At 40.6% G+C, this 24330-nt stretch overlaps 1 protein-coding gene across 7 annotated transcripts in view; it reads right to left on the bottom strand.

The window, feature by feature from the left end:
• Nucleotides 1–11270: 11270 nt before the first annotated feature.
• The window catches only part of JADE1 (jade family PHD finger 1), a 65887-nt gene continuing 52827 nt past the window's right edge, over nt 11271–24330 (bottom strand). For 6 of the 7 annotated variants that reach the window (XM_015138936.3, XM_015138934.3, XM_028847943.2 and 3 more), the window contains exons 9-11: nt 22652–23173; nt 16824–16941; nt 11976–13146 (exon numbers count right to left, since the gene is read on the bottom strand). In XM_015138936.3, the coding sequence (XP_014994422.1) occupies nt 12236–13146; nt 16824–16941; nt 22652–23173 (1551 nt within the window). In that variant the 3' untranslated portion in view covers nt 11976–12235. 7 annotated transcript variants of the gene reach the window in all.

The raw sequence follows: 24330 nt of genomic DNA, 5'->3' as shown, positions 1-24330 counted from the left end.
CAATGCTGTCATGTATTTTAATGTATGATTGTAGTGCTTCATTTTTAACTTACAGTTTTCAGTATTTATGAAACTTGATATTTAAGAATTTGGAAGGAGTTTTTTACATGTTACTTAAAGCCATACTAATCAAATGGAGATCTTAGGTGCTAAGACTGCATGGCATTGAACTATTGAAGTCCTATTGATCTTCATAGATACATGTACCTGTTCTCTGGTTTGAACTTAGTGCACCCCGGTTTCTGTTGGTTAAAGCAGAGAGGTTTGCATCTGGATAACCAATCAGGAGACTGCTGCAGTTGTCCAGATAAAAGATAATGAGTTTGAGTTGAAGGTGACATGAAAACATTCACGTGTAGATATTCAACCATCAGTCAGAAATTTAGTACTGATGCTAACAGTTAAGACAGTCATAGGAATCTTTTTTTATCATTATTATCATATTTTAAGTTCTAGGGTAAATATGCAGAAGGTGCAGGTTTGTTACATAGGTATACATGTACCATGGTGGATTGCTGCACCCATCAACCCGTTATCTATATTAGGTATTTCTCTAATGCTGATCCTCCCCTACCCTTTCACCCCTCGGCAGGCCCCAGTGTGCGATGGGAGCCTTTTGTGTGGAGCTGAGAATTGAAGCTGTGGAAGTGGAAGAGCTACCTTTGGGGCCTTCCATGATGTGAATAGCAGTCTCTTCAGCCTCCTCCCACACTTGTCTTCCCCTCCATTTCTTGTGCTCTGACTTTGATGGCCTTCTTTACTTTCATCAATATAAAATCCTCCCTCCCAATACAGGGTCTCTGCATGTACCTTCTTTTTTTGAGACAGTCTTGCTCAATCGCCCAGGCTGGAATACAGAGGCATGATCTCAGCTCACTGCAACCTCCGCCTCCCAGGTTCAAGCCATTCTCCTGCCTCAGCCTCCCAAGTAGCTGGGATTACAGGCGCCCGCCACCACACCCACTAATTTCTCTGTTTTTAATAGAGACGGGGTTTCACCATCTTGGCAAGGTTGGTCTCGAACTCCTGACCTCAGTTGATCTGCCTGCCTTGGCCTCCCAAAGTGCTGGGATTTCAGGCCTCAGCCACTGTGTCTGGCATCTGCATGTACTTTTTTATTTATACACTTTTCAGATCTCTACTCAAATATCAGTTCCTCAGAGGCCCTCCCTAGCCTCAAAAAGATCCCCTTGTTATATTGCTCATAATAGTGCACCGTAGTTTTCCTTCAAAGCACTTATCAATATTTGTAGTTAACTCTTTTTGGAATACTTTCTTTCATGTCATCTTCTCCCCAACAGAGTACAAGCTCAGTAAGAGTAAGACCACATGTATTCTCATTTATTTTCTCCCTAGCACCCAATATAGTCCCTGGCACGTGGAGGGTATTCAATAACTGCTTTTTCAACAACTGAGTTTTTAAGAACAGTACCTGAAGGAATGTCTTTATTTGTTGAATGAGCTCACGAAGATGAGTCATTATCGGAGACTAAATAGGAGCAATGAGAGGGTCATAACAAAGAGACTCCAACATGATAAACCACTCAAGGAAGGCGCATGGTTGCTAGTATCAAATGCAATGATGAGACCAAATCATACCTATATGGCAGTTAAATGGTAATCAGATTGGAGGCACATAGCTTATTTTCATTTCTTAAAGAATTTTTCATTTGATTCTTTAAATTCCTTCCCAGGTCATTCACAGACTAATTTCCATGTAGTAAAAGTTATGTTCATATTCATATTTATAGAACATAGAATTTATTTTTAGAAAATTTTAGGGATGTTAGAATTTTATGTCTATCAAAAGTATGAGACTGTAGAAGAAAGCACTTCAGAAACTAACACTCTAGCAAATGGAATATAAGTATTATATTATTATACGTTTTCAAAAAATCTAACTTTCCATACGTATTTTTTCAAGGGAAAATCTCGGAACAGAGATACTTCCTCCAAACTTTGGCCTCAGGCAACTACTCTTCACATTCTGATAACCCATCTTCTCTTGGATCTCCTTGCATACTTAGATATTCTCCAAGAGAAGAATAGGCTGCTAATATGCAGATAATATGCCTTTCTGACCTCTGTTGAATTTGAACAGGCTTAAGCTATGTTTAGCAACAGAACTAAACTTGAGGGTTTTTTTCTTTTCAGAAAAGTTTGTTAATAATTTCCAATGTAGGCCGGTTGCAGTGACTCAGGCCTGTAATCCCAGCACTTTGGGAGGCCAAGGCGGGTGGATCACGAGGTCAGGAGATCGAGACCATCCTGGCTAACACGGTGAAACCCCATCTCTACTAAATATGCAAAAAATTAGGGCCTGGTGGCAGGCACCTGTAGTCCCAGCTACTCGGGAGGCCGAGGCAGGAGAATAGCGTGAACCTGGGAGGCGGAGCTTGCGGTGAGCTGAGATCGCACCACTGCACTCCAGCCTGGGCGACAGAGCGAGACTCCATCTCAAAAAAAATAATAACAATAATAATTTCCAATGTAAAAATGTAGTGGAGTTTTTAACACTTCTCATATAGGTCAGTCTTCATTTATAAATGATACAAACAATATCATTTATTCTGTGAACTGTATTTTACTATACAGGAGAAATGAGTAGGAAAGAGGTAAGAAGTGACATAGATCTGCTATTGAGGACAACACAGCTAGTTCATTTTATTTATTCATGTTTCTTGATTGTTTCTCCCTGAAGAAGAAAGGAGGTGATTATCTCTTCTTCCCTTTGTATACAAATATGCAAACTAGGGCAGGCAACAATCTTCTAATTTCTTCTCTGGTGTGAGAATTATAACTACCCCAAACATGGGAAAACATTAGCAGCAATTGAGTCACTCATTAAGTCTGCAAATATTAAATATTTCATAGCTACATAGTCTTGCCAAACCAACTCTCAAATCAAGAAAGAGTGAAAAAACACTTTAAACATTTTACTATAAATTCTATTCTTTAACCATAATGTCTTTTATCATTTTTTTCAAAATAAATTTGTAATGAACTTTTTTGCAAAAATTTTTATCAAAAATAATTAAATTTGTCTAGTGATTACCTAAAACATACCTATATACACATAAACATGTAGACAGAGACATTGCAGTACCCTGAGGTTGCAGATAAAAACCTGTCCCTTACCATCCCTTAAACCTTAGAAAAATATATGGCTTTGGGGACAAAGCTATATATTTATATAAGGAAGAAAAATATGCTTAGATAATAAAAGTCATTGGACAGAAAGGCATCTTAAAAGAAATTTTTTACAACACTGGTATCCTCTAGCTCAAGAATTCACCGCAAAACACTCACATGTGTTCCACATTCTCATAGGTGCCCCCCATGTGTGATATTTGCCTATGTGTAAGCCGACAACTTATTAGATCTCCAGAGAATAGATATGGCTTCAAACTATGTACCCTTTGTCTTCTCCCTACCCCAAGAAGATTCTGAAAGTTTCTTAGGAAATCATGCTTAGGGGGTCACTGTAGTTAGTGATTCATTGAAGTATACATATGTAATATTTTTCAGTGTTTAGGATGAGGAAAAAATATGAATTACTATTCTATAGTTTATTCTATAGAACTTATTCCATAGTTTACACTTCCATTAATGCAGCTTAAAATTATTAGCTTTTTTGGAGTTTTGGAGGGAAAGTTGAATCACACTGTTGGACAGATATTGAGCATGTTGTCAACTAAAATCCTAAGTCTTTTTCTTTTTTTTTTTTTTTTTTTTTTTTGAGACAGAGTCTTGCTCTGTCGCCCAGGCTGGAGTGCAGTGGCCGGATCTTAGCTCACTGCAAGCTCCGCCTCCCAGGTTCACACCATTCTCCTGCCTCAGCCTCCCAAGCAGCTGGGACTACAGGCGCCCGCCACCTCGCCCTGCTAGTTTTTTTGTATTTTTTAGTAGAGACGGGGTTTCACCGGGTTAGCAAGGATGGTCTCGATCTCCTGACCTCGTGATCCGCCCATCTCGGCCTCCCAAAGTGCTGGGATTACAGGCTTGAGCCACCGCGCCCGGCCAAAAAATCCTAAGTCTTTTTCAAAGGTTTTGTTGCTAAGCCAAATCTTTGCCTAAATACAAGACTATTTATCCCTATTAAATTTAATTAAATTATTAGAAACTTCTGAGGTCATTTTAGCTCCTAATTCTGTTACCTCGTTTGATAGCTCTACAATAGGAGCCATGTCTGTCTTTATTTACTGCTATATTTCTTGCACCACAGACAATTTTTTATTTACAATGAATGCTAGCCACACATTTGATAAACATGCTACCCATATTTTCATTTGAACCATTGAAAAAAAAGAAAAGAAACAGACAGATTGAAATATAGACAGTCTCAGAGCATACCGAGCACCACCTCCCTTAAATGGGTAACTGATCAGCACATGTCAGATGTAGTAATTCAACCTGGTTTTAATATGGCCCATATGGCTGCTTGTGCACTATCATAAGAACATCAAGAAAGATCCAGCCTTCTGCCAAGCAAAAGTTCATTTATGCCACACTAGTCATATTCTCCAGATGTAATCCAGTAATCCTGTCCAAAATGAAAAGTAACTTAGCCTTCTTAATAAATCCATGTAGCATCCTAGTGATCACAGCAGGTTCCTTTTATGTTTGTTAAAACTCTTCAATTCCTTTGATAAGGCATTATGGAAGTTTTTATTCAATGTTTTCATTCTATGGCAGCACAGTCCTTTTATCAATGAATGAAAAAGCTATCAGAGCATAATATAAAGTATAAGGAAACCTTTAATATTTACATCTAGGAGGATTAAAAGTGAGACTAGATCTCCTTTCATTTAAACTACTCTATGGGATAAAGGAGAATAAGAGAAGTTATAAGCATATTTCTTCAAATAACTAAACCAATCCATTGGAGAGTTTCTCTGGATTATGGTAGCATGCTTATGTGTATTAATAATGTCTATTTGTTGAGCATCTGTCATATGCTATGCATCATGCTAATATTTTGCATTATTATCTCATATAGTCCGACAGCCCTTCTAGGTAGGTGTTATTTCCTTTCCAAAGAGATGAGGTATAGTAAAAGTTAAGTCATTTGCTCGGGGTCACATAGCTGGCAGGTGGCACAGCTGGATTTCAGACCAGATCTGGTCAACACTAGAATTGTACTATTGTGCAACGTTGTATCTTTAGAGTTTGAGGAATCTATAATTTTGACACCTCTCCCATTTGCTGACAGTGATTCAAAAATAACCTTTATAGGTTCTCCAAGTGTCATGGGATGTAATTCATCTGGGTTAGGAGGCTTGAACTACTGTAAACATCTAGATGCTGTCATATAAGTGCTTCACACATTCTAGACTTCAAGTGACCCTCATGATTTTACCTGTGTCCACTCTGTCCTTGCAGTTCAAGGATCAGCATTCTTGATTAGATATATAGATGCCAAATAGATTTCGAAAAATTCTACTTGCACTTTTTCATTCATCAACCTTAAAACAAGTCTGAGCTATGAGCCTCTTTTTTTGTTTTAATTCCCTCTCTGACTGGCACTACCCAAAAAGCTCTTTTGGTTTTCAGATTATGTATATATACCTAAAAAACTTGCTAGAAAAAAGTATCCTCATATCTAGTGGGATTTGGTAAATTTTTCAGACCTAGAAAAGAAATTGGCCACAACCTAAATATAAGTAGTAGAAAAAAATAGATGGAAGCAAAGGAAGTTATAGTAATTAGCTTAATACCTCCTTTGAAAGTTTCCAGGTTTCTTCAATGAGTGATGACAGTTTCACCAATTTTAATCGACCAAAAAAATGTTAAATTGTGTTTAGTTATTGTAAAGTGATATAATGTATAATTTCCTTTCAGAGTGTGATATTTTAAAGCATGGAGTTTGAAAGGTATTTACTTAGAGTACTTGAGACTAGTTGAGGCAAAGATATCATCACAAGCGTTTGATATAAAAAAGAGAAGCTCCAAGGATAGAACTGAATTAGAGCCAAAATTGGTGGGAAAAAGGAGAAAAGCTCTCTTTGAAACTGTTGCATGGGAAGGGAAACACCAGAGAAAAAGATTTGCTTCATAAAGAAATTGTTTTACACTGGTCATGATCCTGAAGTTAGAACTATCACCCAGATTAGTGAGTAAAATAATCACATTAACCCATAATTATAAATGTAATTTTTAAAACTCAGCCATATATAAGCCAAGTAGTAGTGAGAATATCAGGACACATTGGCAATACATTAGGAATGACAACACACATTATTTTTATCTTTGCTACTTAATTCAGCATTGCTTACTCATTTGTAAAAATAACTGGATTTATTATACTTTATATCACAAAAATGCTGACTTGGAGGTTTTACATAGCTTTAATTTAGTGTTAAGATATTAGTTCTCAACATCAAGAAACTGTGATTTTAAATAATTCTGTAACTTTCCAAGCAGTGTTAGGATATAGAGAGAATTCAGTTATTCCCTTTATTCTTTGATAGCAGTGTTGTTTTCTTTGATCACATATACATATATTTGATCTGTAAATATGTTTGTATGTATGTGTGTTATATAAATATGCATGTGACTAAATTAATTCCATTCTTCCTAGAATAAGGCAGGAACTAATTGACCATAAGCAGACTATCCTGCACATTATCTATTACGTTATACTCAAAGTCTTTTAACCAGTGCATTAACATGTTTTAACCAAGTTTATTGGCTTTACAAATAAATTTAACTTTACCAATTCATTTAACTGAAGTTTACACATGTAGTCCTCAGTATACTCAAAAATATGCGAACTACTTTGTGTGAACTCTGGTTTTTTTTTTTTTTTTTTTTTTTTTTTTGAGACCGAGTCTCACTCTGTCACCCAGGCTGGAGTGCAGTGGCGTGATTTCAGGTCACTGCAACCTCCGCCTCCCAGGTTCAAGCAGTTCTCTTGCGTCAGCCTCTTGAGTAGCTAGGATTACAGGCGCACGCCACCACACCTGGCTAATTTTTTGTATTTTTAGTAGATACAGGGTTTCACCATATGGGTCAGGCTGTTCTCAAACTCCTGACCTCGGGATCCTTCCACCTCAGCCTCCCAAAGTGCTGGGATTACAGGCATGAGCCACTGCGCCCGGCCGTGTGTGAACTATTTTTATATTCTGAGAGGCAGTACAGCCTACAGGTCTCAATCCCAGACGGGCTGGGATTGAATCCCAGATCTACCCCTACTGACCTTGAGCAAATTACTTAATTTCTCTGTGCCTCAGTTTCCTCATCTGCAAATTGGAGAGAATAGTGCCTACTTCACATTATAAGGATTAAACTAATTAACATAATTACATAGCAGTGCTTGCCACTTGATAAACCTTTGTAATTATCTGCAGAAGTCAGGCGGTTTCCCCAAAGGCTATGTGGAATGACAAAATCAGCTTTTATTTCAGAAGTTATCACTATGGAGATACCGTTGGCAAGGCTTCAGCCAAATGCTGGAGAGATTAATTTCAGTAAGATTTGTGTCAAGGAAACCAGATAAGTGGCTGCGTCAGTAATCCAGGCAAAAAATGAAGAGGCCTGAATTATATAGCAAATGGTGGTGGGATCCAAAACAAAAAATATCAAGGCAGTATTAAATATAATACACAGGCCTTGATCACTCTTTGGCTGTGAGAGCTGAAGAATTCATAAAGGACTCCCAGGTTTCAGTCTAGGAGGACATTCTCTAAAACAGGATATAGAAAGAGGTCCAAAATCTCAAGTACCTGTATACATCCAAGAGGGGATGCCCAATAAGCAATCTCTTCACACTCCAGAAAAGCTGGATTGCAGAGATGCCAAACTGAATAAGTAGTACAGGGAACAGTTGAAGTCAAGGAAGTAGGTAACATTGAATTTGCATTTATCCTCTTTTTCAATGACCAGGCAATCAAAGCCTACCTCAGACTAGAACACGTCATCTAATGCAGTTCTGAGCATTAAAGGGAAATCATATTGAAGATTTCAACCTCGAAGTTAATTGTGAAGTTTGTTGCAGATGGCTAATGCTTCAAAGGTAGAAATTGTTTTCTCAGTGATTTGGGTGAAAACATGAACATGAGTCCCTGGTGCTACATTTGCCATCACAGATTGCACAACTGCCAATGATAGGCCCTTCCTTTGGCTCCTGGGGACTTAATTTCCCTAGGGAACTATTGTGGTTATTCAACTTTAAGACCTTGTAGGAAGAATCAGTTATTTCTCTCAGGGGTCTTACAGCAAGCAATATGGAAGTAAATAGTCACTAAGGAGAAACATGAAATAAGCTTTTAGCAAAATGTACGAACAATTTTTTTTTAACTGGCCAAATCCTTACAAAAATTATAAATTAGACTAAGATAGCTATCCTGTTTTGGATCCTAATCATTATAATCTACATGAGAATACATAATTCACACCAGTTTTGCTGTTCCCAACATAAAGAAAAAGGTACATTTCACTATATGCTAATTTCTGCATGTAGTGGATGTACAAAAGATTGTTTCAGGCAAGGAGAACTCAAAATTAGAAATGAGAATGAGTGTAGGCCCAGTTCTGCCAGTACCTACTGCTGCGATCTTGGCCAAGTCTTAAGGTGTATAATGCAGATAATCTCTTTTTTTGCCCTATTGTCCCAGAGTTCTGTGATCAAAAGAAAGCATTTAATGAAACTGCTCTTCGAAAAATTATTTTTAAAATTATTTAAAGGTTGTATTATAAATACAACCTTCCCATCATTCAGGAGTATTTTTTCACCTCAGAAAGCTCATCAGTTAAAATAACATTGCAAATATCAGTGTCTTGTTCCTAATAAAAATAATAGCCTACCACTTACTAAACGCCTAATATATGCTCTCTGTAAGGTGCTCAATGGACTTGCTTTAAATAATCACAACTACTTCAGTATCTAAGATACTAAGATGTTATCCTCTTTCTGGGAAAACTGAGGCTTAAAACGGTTCAGTGACTTGGCCAGTGTCACATGCCTGGTAAACTATAGTTTAGCCTTTAAATACAGTTCTCTCTGACCCTGAAGTCTATGTTGTTTCAACGATTCTATATTTTCAGATCCAAAACTGTATTCTGGAAAGAACTCCAGGTGAGGAAGACTAAAACCAAACCGTTATTTTTCAGTTCCACCATCAGAGTTGAGCCAGAAAGCAGCGCACTGAATCTATGCTCTGCACAATCTTGATATGTTCTCTACAGTTCTCATTCCTGATTTAAATTGGGGAACAGTAAACAACTGATTCAGGACTGCTAAGTCATATATACCTTTAAATATTTAGCAAAAGCAGATTTCAGAAGACACTTAAAATGTATTGCAAAATGTACAGCATTTATTCACATACAGACAAAAAGGCACAATTCTACTAAATAGTTCAACAAAAAAATACAGCTGTCCTCAACTAGTTTTATAAATACTTTCAAAAAGGGGGTAGAAATAAATACAGGATTGGGTCATGTAATATAAAATAGTCATCTCTACATATACTTTAATTTGATTTTTAACTCTTCATGCACCTTTTTTTTTTTTCAATTTTAGCTGAATGGACACCAAGCTAGGCACATAGTGAAAAATCCTCTGTACAAGGTTACAAATGTAATGACAAGTTTGTCCATTTCAAAATAATTAAGATTTGTACACAACACATAAAACCCTTCATTTAGATCTTGTGTTTAAAACCTAACAAATGACATTCCAGGCAACTTTACAAAAGTTTAACTAGCCTACATTTTGACATAATACATTAATCATAATCAAAGATATTTCTTGGTCAGGATGCACAAGGAAAGATAAAGCTTAAAAAAAAAATGCAAATGGTTCCATACTAATAGAATGCAAGTGGGTGTTTGGGCTGGTTGCTGCTTATGGCCACCTCATACAGAGTTCCCAGCATGACATGAAACTAATTCACAAAGCTATCATTATACTGTCAGAGAAACCGTGCTCTATACCATTTGCATTTTGAAGCAGGAATAAAAAGTGTGGGCTTTTTATTTTTGTGTGTTTTGTTTTTGTGTGGGTTTTTTTTTTTTAATATTTTTTGTTTTGTTTTTGTTTTGTTTTTTGGTTCAGCATAACTTGGAACATTTGAAAGCTTTTCAACCTAAATGTGGGGAAAAAACAGGTAAGGCATTATTTTTGCACAAAACTAGCATTCCTAATAGTGCAAATGAATCTGATACCTCTTAAAATGGTGAGAGGTGATACTATTAATTTAGATTTTCTTTCTATGGCTTGACAAATTATCCCTCTATAAATTCTACTCTCACCCAGAGCTGTTGCTGTAGTCAAAAGATAACTGTAGATAAAGTCCAACCTTCTCCTGTATCCAGCAAAAGGTTTTTGCTCATATGCAAAAAAAATCTAATTTTTAAATTATGCTACAAGTGAATATACAACTTGGATTCATAAGAACCTTCTATTATCTGTAGCAACAAGCTGATCTGGACAGCAGTCTTTCAAAATGAGCCCCATAGCTCAAAAATAGTCTGTCAGTCTAAAAACCTGCGTCATTCTTTCCCCTCCCCTGAATTAGCTACTAAAATGACTTCAAAAGTTAAGACTTGGTTTGAAAATGTCATACATACAATAGGGATGCATCAGATCTACTATTTGATCATCTGATAAAACTTGCATAGCAAGATGGAATTCAATAAGCCTTTTTTGTTGTTGACAATCATCTGGAAGACTTGAAAGTTAACTGCAGAACTCAAAGCATTATTCATTAAGTATCATAATGTCCCTGCCATATGGAAACAGATGTATAAATGAATCAGGAATCTGAATACTGGTATTAACAAACTAAAGAGAATTTAGGGGAAGTCGGGCTTGTTCCAAAGGCCCATAATTCTGTATCTCATTGCTATTTAAACTTTCCTTCCTTAAGTTTGATTCACAACCACATTGAATTCCAAAGAAAATTAACAGGACCTAAACACTATCCACTGTCTTAATACATATGCACTACAGTGAGTGCAAAAACAAAACATTGTACTCAAATTTAATGCTAAATTTATTATTGCTGATAACTTACTAGTTATTGCCATTTGCAATTAGAAAGTCCAAGTTACAAATTAGAGTTTAGAACTCTGACTACAGAAAACCTATTCAAGGGTACACTTCAGTCTCTTTCCTGTATAACCTTGGTCAATAGTAAGAGCTTATCGCAACTTATTGCCTTTCTATTGTTTTTAAAATATAACCTATTTCGCTTTTTCTCTTTTTTCCTTTTTTTTTTTTTTTTTTTTTTTTTTTTTTCCTTTTTCTTAAGGAATCCGTTCATGTTGGAAGCCCGGATTCCCTGACATATGCACTAGTGGTTGGCTCTGGGAAGTAAGAGTCACCAGAGTCTGGAAGTTCTTCACTTGAACTTGAGTAGCCATTGTACTATTGGAAGCCAGATGGCCAGGTATTGGCAATGGCCAGGGAAATCCCAAGCTGGCTCAAGAGCCAGTGGTTAGGGAAGAAGAAGGTCAAGTGGACTGGTAAAAATTGTACTTCAACTGCCCTTATTCATAGATACAACTTTCCTAACAGTCTCACTCTCCACCAGTCCCATATCCACAACCCACTCACAGGCTTCAAGCAGCAGGACCTTGCTATATTACCCTAAATCTCCACATTGCAGGCAGCTCTACCCTGTCCCCTCAGCTCCTTCAATAATGACCTTTTAAAAATTCTCTTCCCTGACTGCTATATTTACACATAAATTTCCTAGTGTTACTGAAGCTTCAGAGCTGCTGCCTGTATACTATAATGCAACAAAAATAGCCTTGAGGGCCAAATATAAATAGGATTTCAAGATCGACCACAGTCCTAGAAAATAAACTTTATGGGCTATGAATGGTGCCATGAGGGTTTCTCAAGAACCGTATCTGGTTCCCTATATTCAGGTAACCACGAGTTTGTGCTTTGGGAAGAATGCAGAGGGCTATAAAAATTCATGACGCTTATTTAAGCCTTGCCTTCTTTAAAACTTATTTCATTCTTATTTTAGTGTTTAGTTCAGGTACTAGTCTTAGCAATGTCTTACGGTTACAATCTACTCTTCTGTTTCCTCAACAAGTTGCAAATAACACAAACTTCTCACAAAAATGATTTAAAAATGACTGGAAAACAATTTATCTGAATTGCAAGTAAATGTGTTTGTGTAGCTCAGGATTAATGGGTTTCTGCTTCTCCCTCCATCAGAGGTCTCCTCTAGCACACCCAGTGACGAGCCCAAAGGGCTTCCGTGTCATCTCTGTTGCATCAAGAAGCCAAGATGCTTCTCCTGATAATGTCTGTCCTCCTGCTGATAGTGCTGCTGGTGTGTATACATTTCTTTTCTGATGCCTCACTCTCTGAGTCACTCATTTCCACATCGGGGACATACCCGTCATTCTCATTGTCGGATTTTAATTTGCTTTTTGCCCTTTCCTTGGCTGGAACTCGGCCTAAGCCCAAATATGGGTAGTCTGAGTGCTGGTGGCAGGCCCCATCGTGGGCCTCTCCCTGCTGCTGCCGTTCCCCCTTCTTTGGAATCCGGAATCCTCCCCAGTTTTTCACTGGGCTGGCAGGTGTTGTAGGCACTTTGACTGCAGTCTGATTATAGTTTACTTTGATTAGGGAGCCATTGCACTTGGGCACTATCTCCTTCCTTGTGCCAGGTGCTGACTGCCCCACTCCAGGGGAGGTGGCAGCTCTTGTGTTGTCCAGATGCCTCTGGGACACATCTGAGGACCTGAGAGGCTTGTGACTCTGTTTAAAAGATTTGTCCTTTAAGTCTCCTTTAATGAGATCACAATGAAAACGATTGTCTCTTCTTTTCCCGTGGTCTGGCATCACCACACCATTTTTCTGTTGTGCTGATATGAGACGTGCTTCTGCAAAGGTCTTTTCCAAACCCAAAAAGCTCTCTGGGACCACCATCCCCTCCCTTCTACCACAGAGGTCTGGCTGCTTCAGCAGGGTTTTGCCTTCCCTTCCAGTGCTATTCTGCAAAGGATCTCGCTTATGGGGCTTTTTCAGCGAATGAACCAAGGAAGTACCCATTTGTTTTCTGAAGAACGCGGAATGCCACTTCAAGTCCTCTATCTTGGGAGCATCAGGGCCCACAGAAGGACTGTTAAACAAAAGCATGTTTTCCAGTGAGGAGGAGGAGCAGGAAGAAGAAGGCACACCTATAAACAAAACCACAAATAAAGCAAAATTACAACAGAAGCAAATCCATAAGAATAAAATTCTAGACCCTCAGTGTGGCCCAATTTATGTGAACTCCCCACCCAACAACACAACACTTACACCACCGAGTTTGTACAAATTTGGTTTTTATAGTGAAGAGATGACCTGCCTTGAGAATCTCCATTCAATCTGCAGACTCAATATGCAACATTTTCTGAAACAGCTGAAGCTCACATAATTTTTCAAAAAACTGTACCTCCTCAAATAAATACATGTTCCTCCGAACAAAATAACTGATCTGATTTTCAGAGGGGACTCCATGCAGAACCCATCAGGTGGTTGATGGCTGCCTCTGCTCCCTCTACCTGGTTACAGAGCAGCAACTGCACCGCGCTCCTCCACGGTCCAGTCTTCCGCCTCCAGTACGAGACTAAGAGTACCCAAAAAGCAGGGTCCGGGGTTTCTATCTCTAAGTGTCTATACCCTCACAGGGTTATTAGGAGGACAAATACATGTAAACATGTGAAATGAATAACGAAATGTTTAAAATAATTCTTTTTTTTTTTTTTTTTTTTTGAGACAGTCTTGCACTGTTGCCCAGGCTAGAGTGCCGTGGAGCGATCTCGGCTCACTGCAAGCTCCGCCTCCTGGGTTCACGCCATTCTCCTGCCTCAGCCTCAGAGTAGCTGGGACTACAGGTGCCCGCTACCACGCCTGGCTAATTTTTTTGTACTTTTTTAGTAGACACAGGGTTTCACCCTATTAGCCAGCGTGGTCTCGATCCCCTGACCTCATGATCTGCCCGCCTCGGCCTCCCAAAGTGCTGGGATTACAGGCATGAGCCACCGTGCCTGGCCTTAAAATAATTCTTGACACATAGTAAGTGTTCCAAAAAATATTCATTATTACGTGCAAAATACATTTGTGGGATTCAACTGAATTGTCATTCAACTGGAAGTAAGTTAAACTGATGTTTTTCAAATTTTTTTGATGCAAATCACAGTGACTAAATTCCACAGCATGACCTAGTAAGAGTTCACATTTCACGAAATAATATTAACCCTCATCACTTGATAATACACTCTGACATTTCCTATTATACTTTACTTGTTTTTAATGCTGGTCATGATCCACTGAATTCATCTCACAACCCACTAATGAGTTGTTACCCCTAGTGGGTGAATTCATTAGAGTTTGTCATAAAGACCATGACTCTACAACAGCCTCAAGAACATCTAGAAGAGCAGTTCTCATATTTTCTGTCTCCCATAAGATATGAACCACCAAGAAAACAAGGTTCAGCCCCAGGGTATGAGACAGGAGGCCATATGAGAACCTAGGCTCACCAGACACAGACACTGCGAGCAAATGAAACATAGCTAGCGACTCAGAACACAGAGCCGTCATGACCACAGGAAGAGGTATTTCACAACCTGCTGGTTTGGAAATGCTGCTTTCTCAAGAATCAATCATTAGAATCCACCTTCACATCACACTGAATATATTTCTTTTACTCAATCACCTGCCACGGGAAAGGAGAATGGTAAGAAGAGGCTAACATTTTCTGAACTCTGATTTCTATCTCCTTAACTGTAACCCATGTCTCTAGAGAGCCTCCAACTCATGACCCCCCCCCCATAAGCACTGTTGCCACTGAGGACTCAGCCAAATGACCCTACCCACTCTCAGAATCACACAGTTTAAACCACGGACCCTAAATGACACATAAATCATGACCATCTGCTCTACTTCAGGCAGGAGACAGCCTTTAGGCATGAATAAGAACATAACTGAAGCCTAGGACTGGAAAAAGAAAAAAAAGCACCCTAAAGGGTTTCAACTGCATTACTCAACAGTATCCTACAGGAAGATAAATGTTTTCAACTGATCATACCTATGGTTCTTATCTCAGAATGAAAGGAGGATTTGTTTTCCTTTTCTGAAATAGTAGGATTTCTGAATGCAGATCTACATTACAGCTCTGTTACCACAAAACTACTCCCAGCCTTATTAAGAATATCATTCGCTCACCCAGTAAAAACCTCAGCCATGAAATGCAAAAACCTGCCTGCAATATCCATGAGAAATAACTCAAATGAAACCAGATGAAAATGCTCTTTATGGCTTATTTTTACAGGGAATCACTCATTACATAATGACTTAAGAGTTGCAGAAAGCCCTCCAATGGCACAACTCCACAGGCACAACTTACATCAGTGATCCCAGCTCGGCATTTGCTGCTGTAGGCTCGGTGATCTGCACCAGACAGTCTTCCAAGAGAGTTAAACAGATCTCACTTATTTGTGTTCAGGTAGGAATCATGAAGAAAGAGCTCACCTTAGGGAGTCTGAATCGAACTACTTTTACATGACACCCTACTTAGAAAATTTATTTTTAAAATCTTAACAATTAAACTCCAAGTTCCAGCTAATAATATACACTTGATTCACCTGGAAAATACTTAATCTTGGGAAGAAAATATCAAGGATGTCAATAAGTTATTGCATTCAAACTAACACTTCAAAAACATCATTTAAACCTCCCTAAACCGTTTTTTATTTCTTCAGATGAACCAGCTCCCTCTAGTCGCACATAATTGGCTAGAGAAACCAGAATTTGGATTTCAACGCAACAGGTTATAACAACTTCGTTGTCTCTGTGCACCATAATAATCTAGATGGAGTGACAAAAAGCCACAAATGCACAAAAACAAGAGTAAATCAACTATGATTGCACAATGCAAGCACCAAGAATGGTGCTGCTATAACTTTAAAGGGCAGTCCAAGGCAGGAGAGAGACGCTATCTTCCAATGATGTCCAGTCTAAGACCTACCTGTTCCATGGGTCCCTAATTCTGCCTGATCCACACTCAGCAGCTCTCCTTCTCTGAAATCGTTATACTACCTACTTTTGGGGCTTATGATCACAGAATGTAGTCAAACGCACTTAAGGGGTCTTGATTCTAAAAGAAACTTTAAGATCAACGGAATCTCAGAGAGGTTAAACAACCTGCCCAACTTGATCTTTGCCCTTGATCTCCAAGTAACTGATATGTTCTCCAGAGTAGAGGAAGTATATACCCTAGTTTTCTTTGTCTGTTTGCCTAGCCCAGGGCAATATAAAATAGAAGACACTAAATAAATATTTGGTGCGCAATCTCAGAAATATTCAACAACCCATCTGCACCAAAAAAGCCTACTGTAAACATTATCTAAAAATGAACTGTGTTAAGTACAGTCTTAAGAGATATTTACCATATTTACCATGTTACAGATAGAACCCATGGCTGAATATAAACCTGTTAGGTACCCCCATGATGTGTTTACCAAGTACTGTGTCATCTATAAGTCACTGTTTCATTTTAGTCTCTCAATTCCAAGAGGTAGCTTGAGATATCCCCATTTTGCACATGAAGAAATTGGGGAGACTCAAAGACCTTCATGTGTTTGCTCAGTAAGCAGAGAACATAGGATTCCGCCCATATTTATAGAGGGCAAATTCATAGCTTTTTCCCTTAAACATGATGCCTCAAATTAAAGACTGCCTTTAAATATGAACGTCTATGCTTCTTAAATTCTTCTATAAGAAAATTAAGAAATCATTATTTCTTCCTCAACAGTGTTAAAGCTTACAAACTCCTGCCCTATACTTTGACCTACCAGGGCTTAATGCATACCTGAAACTCTTTCTTGCTCCAAAAGCTTAGTGTAAAGATTGAATATCTGTTCCTGGACTTTGCACACAGACCGTTTAATCTTTTCCCTGCGGGTCACCATGTAAGTGAGGTTCCGAACCTAGAATGTAGAGAATAAAGATTCTAAGTAAGCAATACAGTATAACAGTACTTTGGTGCTTTTTAAATTTCTTTACCTAAGAGAAATTACTCCTACTAGGGCCTTGACAGATACTTGAAATCAATATGTACTTTAAACATTTCATCCAATCTTTAATCTCATTTTGGTAAGGATTCCACATATACCCCTGAATATAGGCAGCAGCAACACTGAAGAGGGTCAGGGACCCACAGGAGTGGGAGGGACACCTAGAGAACTGGTACAAAAGTCCTGCCTCCTCCACCACACCTAACCCATCCTGGCACAGAGGCCATTCGTGTCCAAGTCAAAACTTGCAACCTCTTGCCAGTCTTTGATTATTATTGCATCAATATCTTCTATTACTTGGATGGCCAATGGCTTTAAAGCAGCTCAGAAGCCACTTCCGCTGCACTTTATCAACTATCTTCTGAAGGCTGAACTAGGTCAACATGGGGCCAAGGGTCATCAAAGTGGAGCCCCCTGCACCAGGCCCACTGGAAGACCAAATGGTTACCAAGAATCCTAGTGAATGTCTTTGTCAACTGCACACTGAACTCACTGAAAGGCCTGGAGTTAGCAGGTAGTTTATGTGTTGCTATGAGGTGTGCAAATGCCTAGGAAATTTCCAGCTTTGCCAATGATGTGCTGGTTAGACATCTCCAGTCCAGTTCTTCGTATCATCACTTGAAAAACTGGTATTGCCCTCTCCTGATTCACTTGTAACTGAAAAGACTCAGTGCTGAGAGTTGGCTCTACTTCCTATCTGATGTGCGACTGCTTTGGATCACATAACCCTAACGTATGCTCAGTAATCAACATTCAGATTTGTTCCCCACCTGTCATGACTCAATATACAAAATTTAAAGAATTAGTCTCTAAACTCCCTTAATCCTTCAGTCCTAAAATCTATTGGTCAACCTGATTAGATTACATGGGCCTGAAACCACAGATGTCAGACACAGCACACCAAATACACAATTAAACCCTTCTTCAGGAATATGTAGACAAGACTTCCTAAGTAATCTCACTGGCAGGAGTGGTTGCATGTCTTTATCTGACCACATCTTTCCCATTAGCTCCTACAGGCTGGCCTTCACTTTCCTAAAAAATCCCATTATGAGCAAACTCTTCCCCTGCCACCTTTATAATTTTTCCCCATAAACTCAAAAAAGTAGTATCACCCTAGTTTAAGTGAAAAAAGTCCAAAGGTCACCAACCTTTTCTTTTGGCATTGAGGACATCAACAAGCATCAACAAGCCTTGTGAAGACACAAAAGATTTTGCACTCTGGTGTAGTCTAAGTGTAGACTAAACCCTAACAATTCCACTTGTGCTAAAGGCAGTCTCATTTGCAAAAGGACATGAAGCATTAAGAGAGACCGAACACGGGCTTTCCCATTTGCATCACAGTAAAATCTCCTGGCCTCAACAGGAAAATGCCAAGTCAGGCTTCTCCTGCCCCTAACCAATTCACTTTCAGGATCTTCCCGTCTTTTTTTCTGTATCAATCCCTTATGTCACTAACATTTCCTGTCTTAATTATTTTAAAATTAAAGAATTGAGAATAAAAACACTCTCCCTGTCTCATAGTAAATATTACACGGATGTCAATCAGCCTAGTTAAGGTAGTCTCTTTTGTTTTCTGACAGCTGCACACCCTCAATCCAAGAAGCAGTGTCCTTTATAGAAATTCTCACCAACTTGGGAATGGAAGTGGTTAACAGACTACTCTCTTTGATAATATTGTTCTACCCAGGGGAGATTAAGAGTGAAGCTCAAGAAAGAGGGGCCAGACCTAGATCCATAGCAGATTCAAAACTTCTAGGAAACAGAGCCATTTTTACATTAACAAGGAATCTCACTCCTGGAAATAAAAAATGGAAACAAATTCTGACATCTTAGGAGCAGACAGGTTGCTCTCATATTCAAATCAGATGTGTAACAGAGACACTTATATCTCTCTTACTTGAAATTATCCTTGAAAATGGAAAACGGGGAAGCCAGGGAATTTGAACTTTGTATATTATTCAAATTTAATTTTGGTAGCTTTGACCAAACCATGGCTGCTACATAGAAAAATCCCACTCCTATTCCTCACGATCTCTGATGGGAAATATCTAAATGTAAACCCAAAAAGCAAAGGGCATGGTTTTCAATTGGAACAAACCAGCCCTAACTCCACTTTATAGTAGTGAGGACTCTAAACCTGACTTCCCTTATGCTCCCGGTAGGACAACGCTCAGCAACCTCCACCTGCAGAGCTGGACTGATGCTCTCCCATCCTCAAAACACACCCAACTTGTCCCTTCCTGCACCCACTGCACCAAGCTCCCTACCCTGCTTTCTCTTCTCCCAACTGCCTGCAAGGAGGTATCTGAAAAAAACCATTTAAACCATCTCCAGGTGCACTCTCACACCACCTTAAACCTGATCATCACTTTCCCCTAGAGCAGTGTCCCTAAACAGGGGACATGGGGTACCCACAAAACAGAACCACCCTCTGGAGGTGGGGCCCATGACTTTGCATTCCTAAGTTTCCGGGTCAGACACAACACCCTGAGGACCACTGCTCTAAGAAATCCAAAAGTGGTTTCAGTGTGCCTTCTTGAATTCAAAACTGTTTGCAGCACTAAAGTTCAACGTGCCTTTTTTTCAGGGGACACTGTAGACACTACCAGATTTTCAAAGGTGACCATTCCACTGAGTGACTACAGGACTGCCCCCAGGACTTGGCCACTTTCCATAATGCTAGCCAGAGTGCAGTGGTAGCATGTCTTTATCTAAATAAATAGTCATTTGCTGAACTCACGTTTACTGCATATTTTCAGGGAAAGGAATGAGAGTGAAGTGGCAGCCTTGGGAATGACATGGCTACCCACCACATCAACAACTTTGTCTTCTTAAAAGTTGTGTGCTCCCAAGCCCTCCTGAAATCTACTCCTGTCACCTAACTTCCAGATCCAGAACTGGTACCCAGGTGTGCAATGCCCCGAGGTGTGTGTTTGAAGGAAGAGCAGTCACCATAATCAGTTGTCTGCATTTCTAATGATGGCCACTCATTTGTCAGTCTGAGAATGATCATATGCCTTGATTGTAGTCACATGTATTAAATGATTTTTGAGGATCTGCTACAAGCTGATATTGTGTGAATTAAATAGAAAACTAACTTACTTGAGAAAACAAGTTGGTAGTAATGATTGTTTTTTTATTGTCACCCCTGCCCTGATACACTTACTGTTTACAATTACAAATAACTGTGCAACTTTCTGGGCAAGGCAAAGATTTCAATTTTTTAATGCCTTCACCATCACAGGCATCATGGCAAATTTGGGGTAGCGTATTTTTTTCATGACAATAAGCCCATTTTAAACTGAGTCTAAGGCTGGGTGCAGTGGCTCACGCCTATAATCCCAACACTCTGGGAGGCCACAGTGGGTGGATCACTTGAGGTCAGGAGTTCAAGACCAATCTGACCAACATGGTGAAACCCGGTCTCTACCAAAAATACAAAAATTAGCCAGGCATAGTGACACATGCCTGTAATCCCGGCTATTCATGAGGCTGAGGCAGGAGAATCACTTGAACCCGGGAGGCGGAGGCTGCAGTGAGCTGAGATCGCGCCACTGCGCTCCAGCCTGGGCAACAAAGTGAGACTCTGTCTCAAAAAAATAAAAATAAACTGAATACAAATTCCCTAAAGTTCCTTAGGCTTTTTAATAAAGTAAATGTAAGTAATGCCACACACATACACACACAAATCCTGATTTATTCCCTGTTTCTCATACATTGTTGGCATTGTTCTACTTAAACAGCGACAGTGATGACTCCAAAAAAAATGTTTAGAATTAGAAGTGCATGTTAATCTGAGTAACTTAAGTACAGAAAAGAGTTAGTACACCACAAGCATTTTCTACACTTTTATTTTGTGGTGATTGTGAGACAAACACAGTCCAAACAATAGACTTCTTGTCCTCCCCCTCCCAACAACTATCTGACTCCACAGCTCATGCACCCCAATTACAGCAGGTGTCGGGCTGGCATAAAGGCTTCTCACCAGGATTCCAGTTTATCCTTCTCAATCCTTCTCTCATCTCTAACAAAAATGCCACACATACATGTAGTTGTGAGAGGCAAAGTCTTCTTTACACTCACCACCAGGGGGCGTAGGGGAGCACAAAAGCCTCACAAACCTGCTCCAGGCTCCTGCCTCCTCCAGGGCCCGAATCCCCCGCCTTCCCAGGAATCCTAACCTGGTCTGAGAAGGGGCATCACAAATAAGCTGGCACTCAGTTGTGTACTAAAAGGATCGCTAATGCTCCCTTTAAAAGACTTTCACTTCTACGCCATCTCTAACAGGGCTACGCAGGTCTCCATGAGATCGCACTTTTTTGGTCCAGTGCTTCCCGGGTCTTTCCCTGTTCTTTGCCCGCACTCCCATTTCAAATCATCTATGAGTCAAGAGTCTCTCCCAGGCAGGTGAATCACTCCCCACTAATAAGCGAGCGGCTTGGGGGAGATGTGTTAACTGTTTCAGGCTACTTGGGTACCTTTCAGTGCAGACTGCTTCAGGCCAGAAAACCTCGCTCCTACCTCGTTCACACTGATGAATTTAATCGGTAGCCAGCAGCCAGGGGAGTTGATGTGGAAGATGCTCTAAGAAGCATCCCCAATTAGCAAGCCTCAGCCAGAAACTACCTACAGAGAGTAGGAGGCCCAAGGGGGAGGCAGCCCACTCCTCATTATTCCTGTAGCAGGAAGGGACTTCCAGACGGGACTCCAGAGGTGATGGAAAGTCGGGGAGGCACAAAAGCAGCAAACAGCGGAAGGAAGTGCCAGCAGCTGAGGCTCGGCAGCCAACAGCCACGACATTCAGCAATCTCAGTGTGACAAACAACACCTGTAGCGTGCTGAGCATGACTGGGGCTCCTCAGACAGATCTGACACCGCTGTGTACCAGGAATCCCACCCATAGCTGCACACACACACACAACAGAGACACGGATGGACACGGGGACACACACACCCTCAGTGATGACTTAGCACCTCACTGCCAGGAGTATCTTCTGTAACAGATATATGCATGTGTACATACAGCTCATGCACACACATCAGCACCCACTGCCTGCTCTGCTACGTGACAGTACCGGGAATTCCCCTGTGAATTACCCAAGAAACAAAGCCGGGGCCAGTGAGCAGCCGGTCTTAGCTTCCTTCACAAGCCCATCACCAGCACCTAGTGTTTCCTCGGACTCAACAAGCAATTCTCCCCTCTCTGGCCCCTCCTTTAGAAATGAAATCCATGCTGGTTTTCTAAATCAGTCTGTAAACAATCCTGAGTCAACTCCTTGGGTCATTTTCTTGGGGCTCATTCACTCTAGCTCTAGAATGAAGAAATGGGGGTAGGGTAGGGAAGACACACCCCATTTGATCTTATAAACCAGTAAAGATTAATGGGAAAGTGTTTAAAAAAAAAAAATCACAAAGAAGCTCCCCACTCAGTGGCAGTTTTGCACATATGTACAATGAGTTTACCAGCCCATAAATATTTTTAACCAACACAACCTCATGCTGTGGTGTGTACAAGGATCTGACAGTATATGACTGGCTATCATTTCTTGCTCTGGGCAAGCGTTCGCCTCTTTGCATCTTCTTCTCTAAGTCACTATAAGGTGTCAGTGTCAATCATTACCCTCTCCAGGTCCTGCCGCAGGTGCGTGAACAGCTGCAGCCTCCTAAACAAGACATCCTGCTCCCGCTTGGCTAGATTGTCCTCTTCGTCTTTCTTTGGGGTGATCAGGGGCTTGTTGAAGTTGACCTTCCTCTTCAGCTTCCAGTACTGGTACAGGAAATCCACTACTTCCTCAGGCAGCCGCAGAGCCCTGGCAACATCCAGCAGGTTGACGAAGGTGTAGAACTCATCCTCCAACTGCTGCAGCTTCTGCTTACGGACACTCACCCGGTGGGCCTCCTCCCGGTTCTGCTCAAGGCTGGCAAAGGGCTCCAGCGGATTCCGGGGGGAACACTCAGGGGCCCCATTCTCCTGTGCAGCCCCCTTGCCAAGACTCTCCTCAGGTTTCCTATGTGAGCTGTGCTTTGGGCAATAGGACTTGAACTTGACTTCATCATTCTCTGCTAAGATGGTCTTCATCTCCAGGCCCCGGTCAAAAGCACAAGTCACATGGAAGGCCGTGCGGCAGTTCTTCACAGAGCACTGGTAAGAACACACAAAGAATATGATAATAGACCGTTATAGAGCAACCATGGCGGAAGACCCGCAGTGCTAGGCACCCATGTACACACGCACAGAGAAGAGCCATGCTTCAAGAATGTGCTGTGACAGGAAAGTTGTACGTGGATTAACCCTGGAAGATCATGTCATGTTTTAAAAGAGGTAAGGCTTGGGATTTTTTTGTAGAGATGAGGTCTCCCTATGTTGCCCAGGTTGGTCTCCAACTCTTGGGCAAAAGAGATCCGCCCATCTCAGCCTCCCAAAGTGCTGGGATTACAGGCGTGAGCCACTGCACCCAGCCAAGTCTTGGAATTTAAGGGCCCTCTTCAAACGAAAGGTTTAATCAACCAAACCCTAAGTTCCTCGGAAAAGTAACTACATCCAAATCCCATCTTGAAGCAGACATATTATACAAATAACATGTGTAGAGGAAGGAGGTGTGGCACTAGGATCATATTCAAAAGAATTTGTACTCAATATGCAAAGTCCACTTTCGTTTTATTACGGATTTGAGCTCTTTGGTGTAAACTTGAGTAAGAACCTTCTTGGGAAGAATGACTACTACTCACAGTTTGAACACAAATCCTCATTCTGACTCCCCAGCCAGGAAGAGTCCCAACACAAGTGAGAAAATGAACAGTGCACTTCCTTGAAGCAGCACCAAGGAGAAACTGAATAAAAACCCCGAAGAATAGGAGACGAGGAATCCAGCACAGGAAAGGTGGGGAAAGGTCTTCACACTTGTGAAGAAGCTTCACCAGATGCATGGAGGGCTCTGAGCCCTGAGATCTGTGCACGCCGCGCCTGGCCACTGAAGAGAGGCAGAACCATGAAAGACCCTTCCCATGGGTCACAGGGAGGTCAACCTAGAGGCCAGCTGTCAGCCACCTATACAGAAGAACACCTCCCCCTCACTGCCTAACAGAGCCACAATTTAGTGCCTTTGATCCAGACAGCAAGTCTCTGGTGTAGCAGGAGCAAAGTGATTCACTCCTCCTCCACTGATCTCGCTGAGCAAATCCCTAGAAGGTGGTTCCTCATGGTGACTGAAGCCAGTCCCTGAAAAGCAGCACTGCATTGTGTGAGGCCAAGTGATCCCCAGGGCATGCCAGGGGCTGCACAGAGCTGTAGAATTCAGT

The sequence above is a fragment of the Macaca mulatta genome, chromosome 5 (genome assembly GCF_049350105.2).
Source record: "Macaca mulatta isolate MMU2019108-1 chromosome 5, T2T-MMU8v2.0, whole genome shotgun sequence".
NCBI lineage: Eukaryota > Metazoa > Chordata > Mammalia > Primates > Cercopithecidae > Macaca > Macaca mulatta.
Note: the sequence above shows the minus strand (reverse complement) of the source record. Positions and strands in the feature narration are given on the sequence as shown.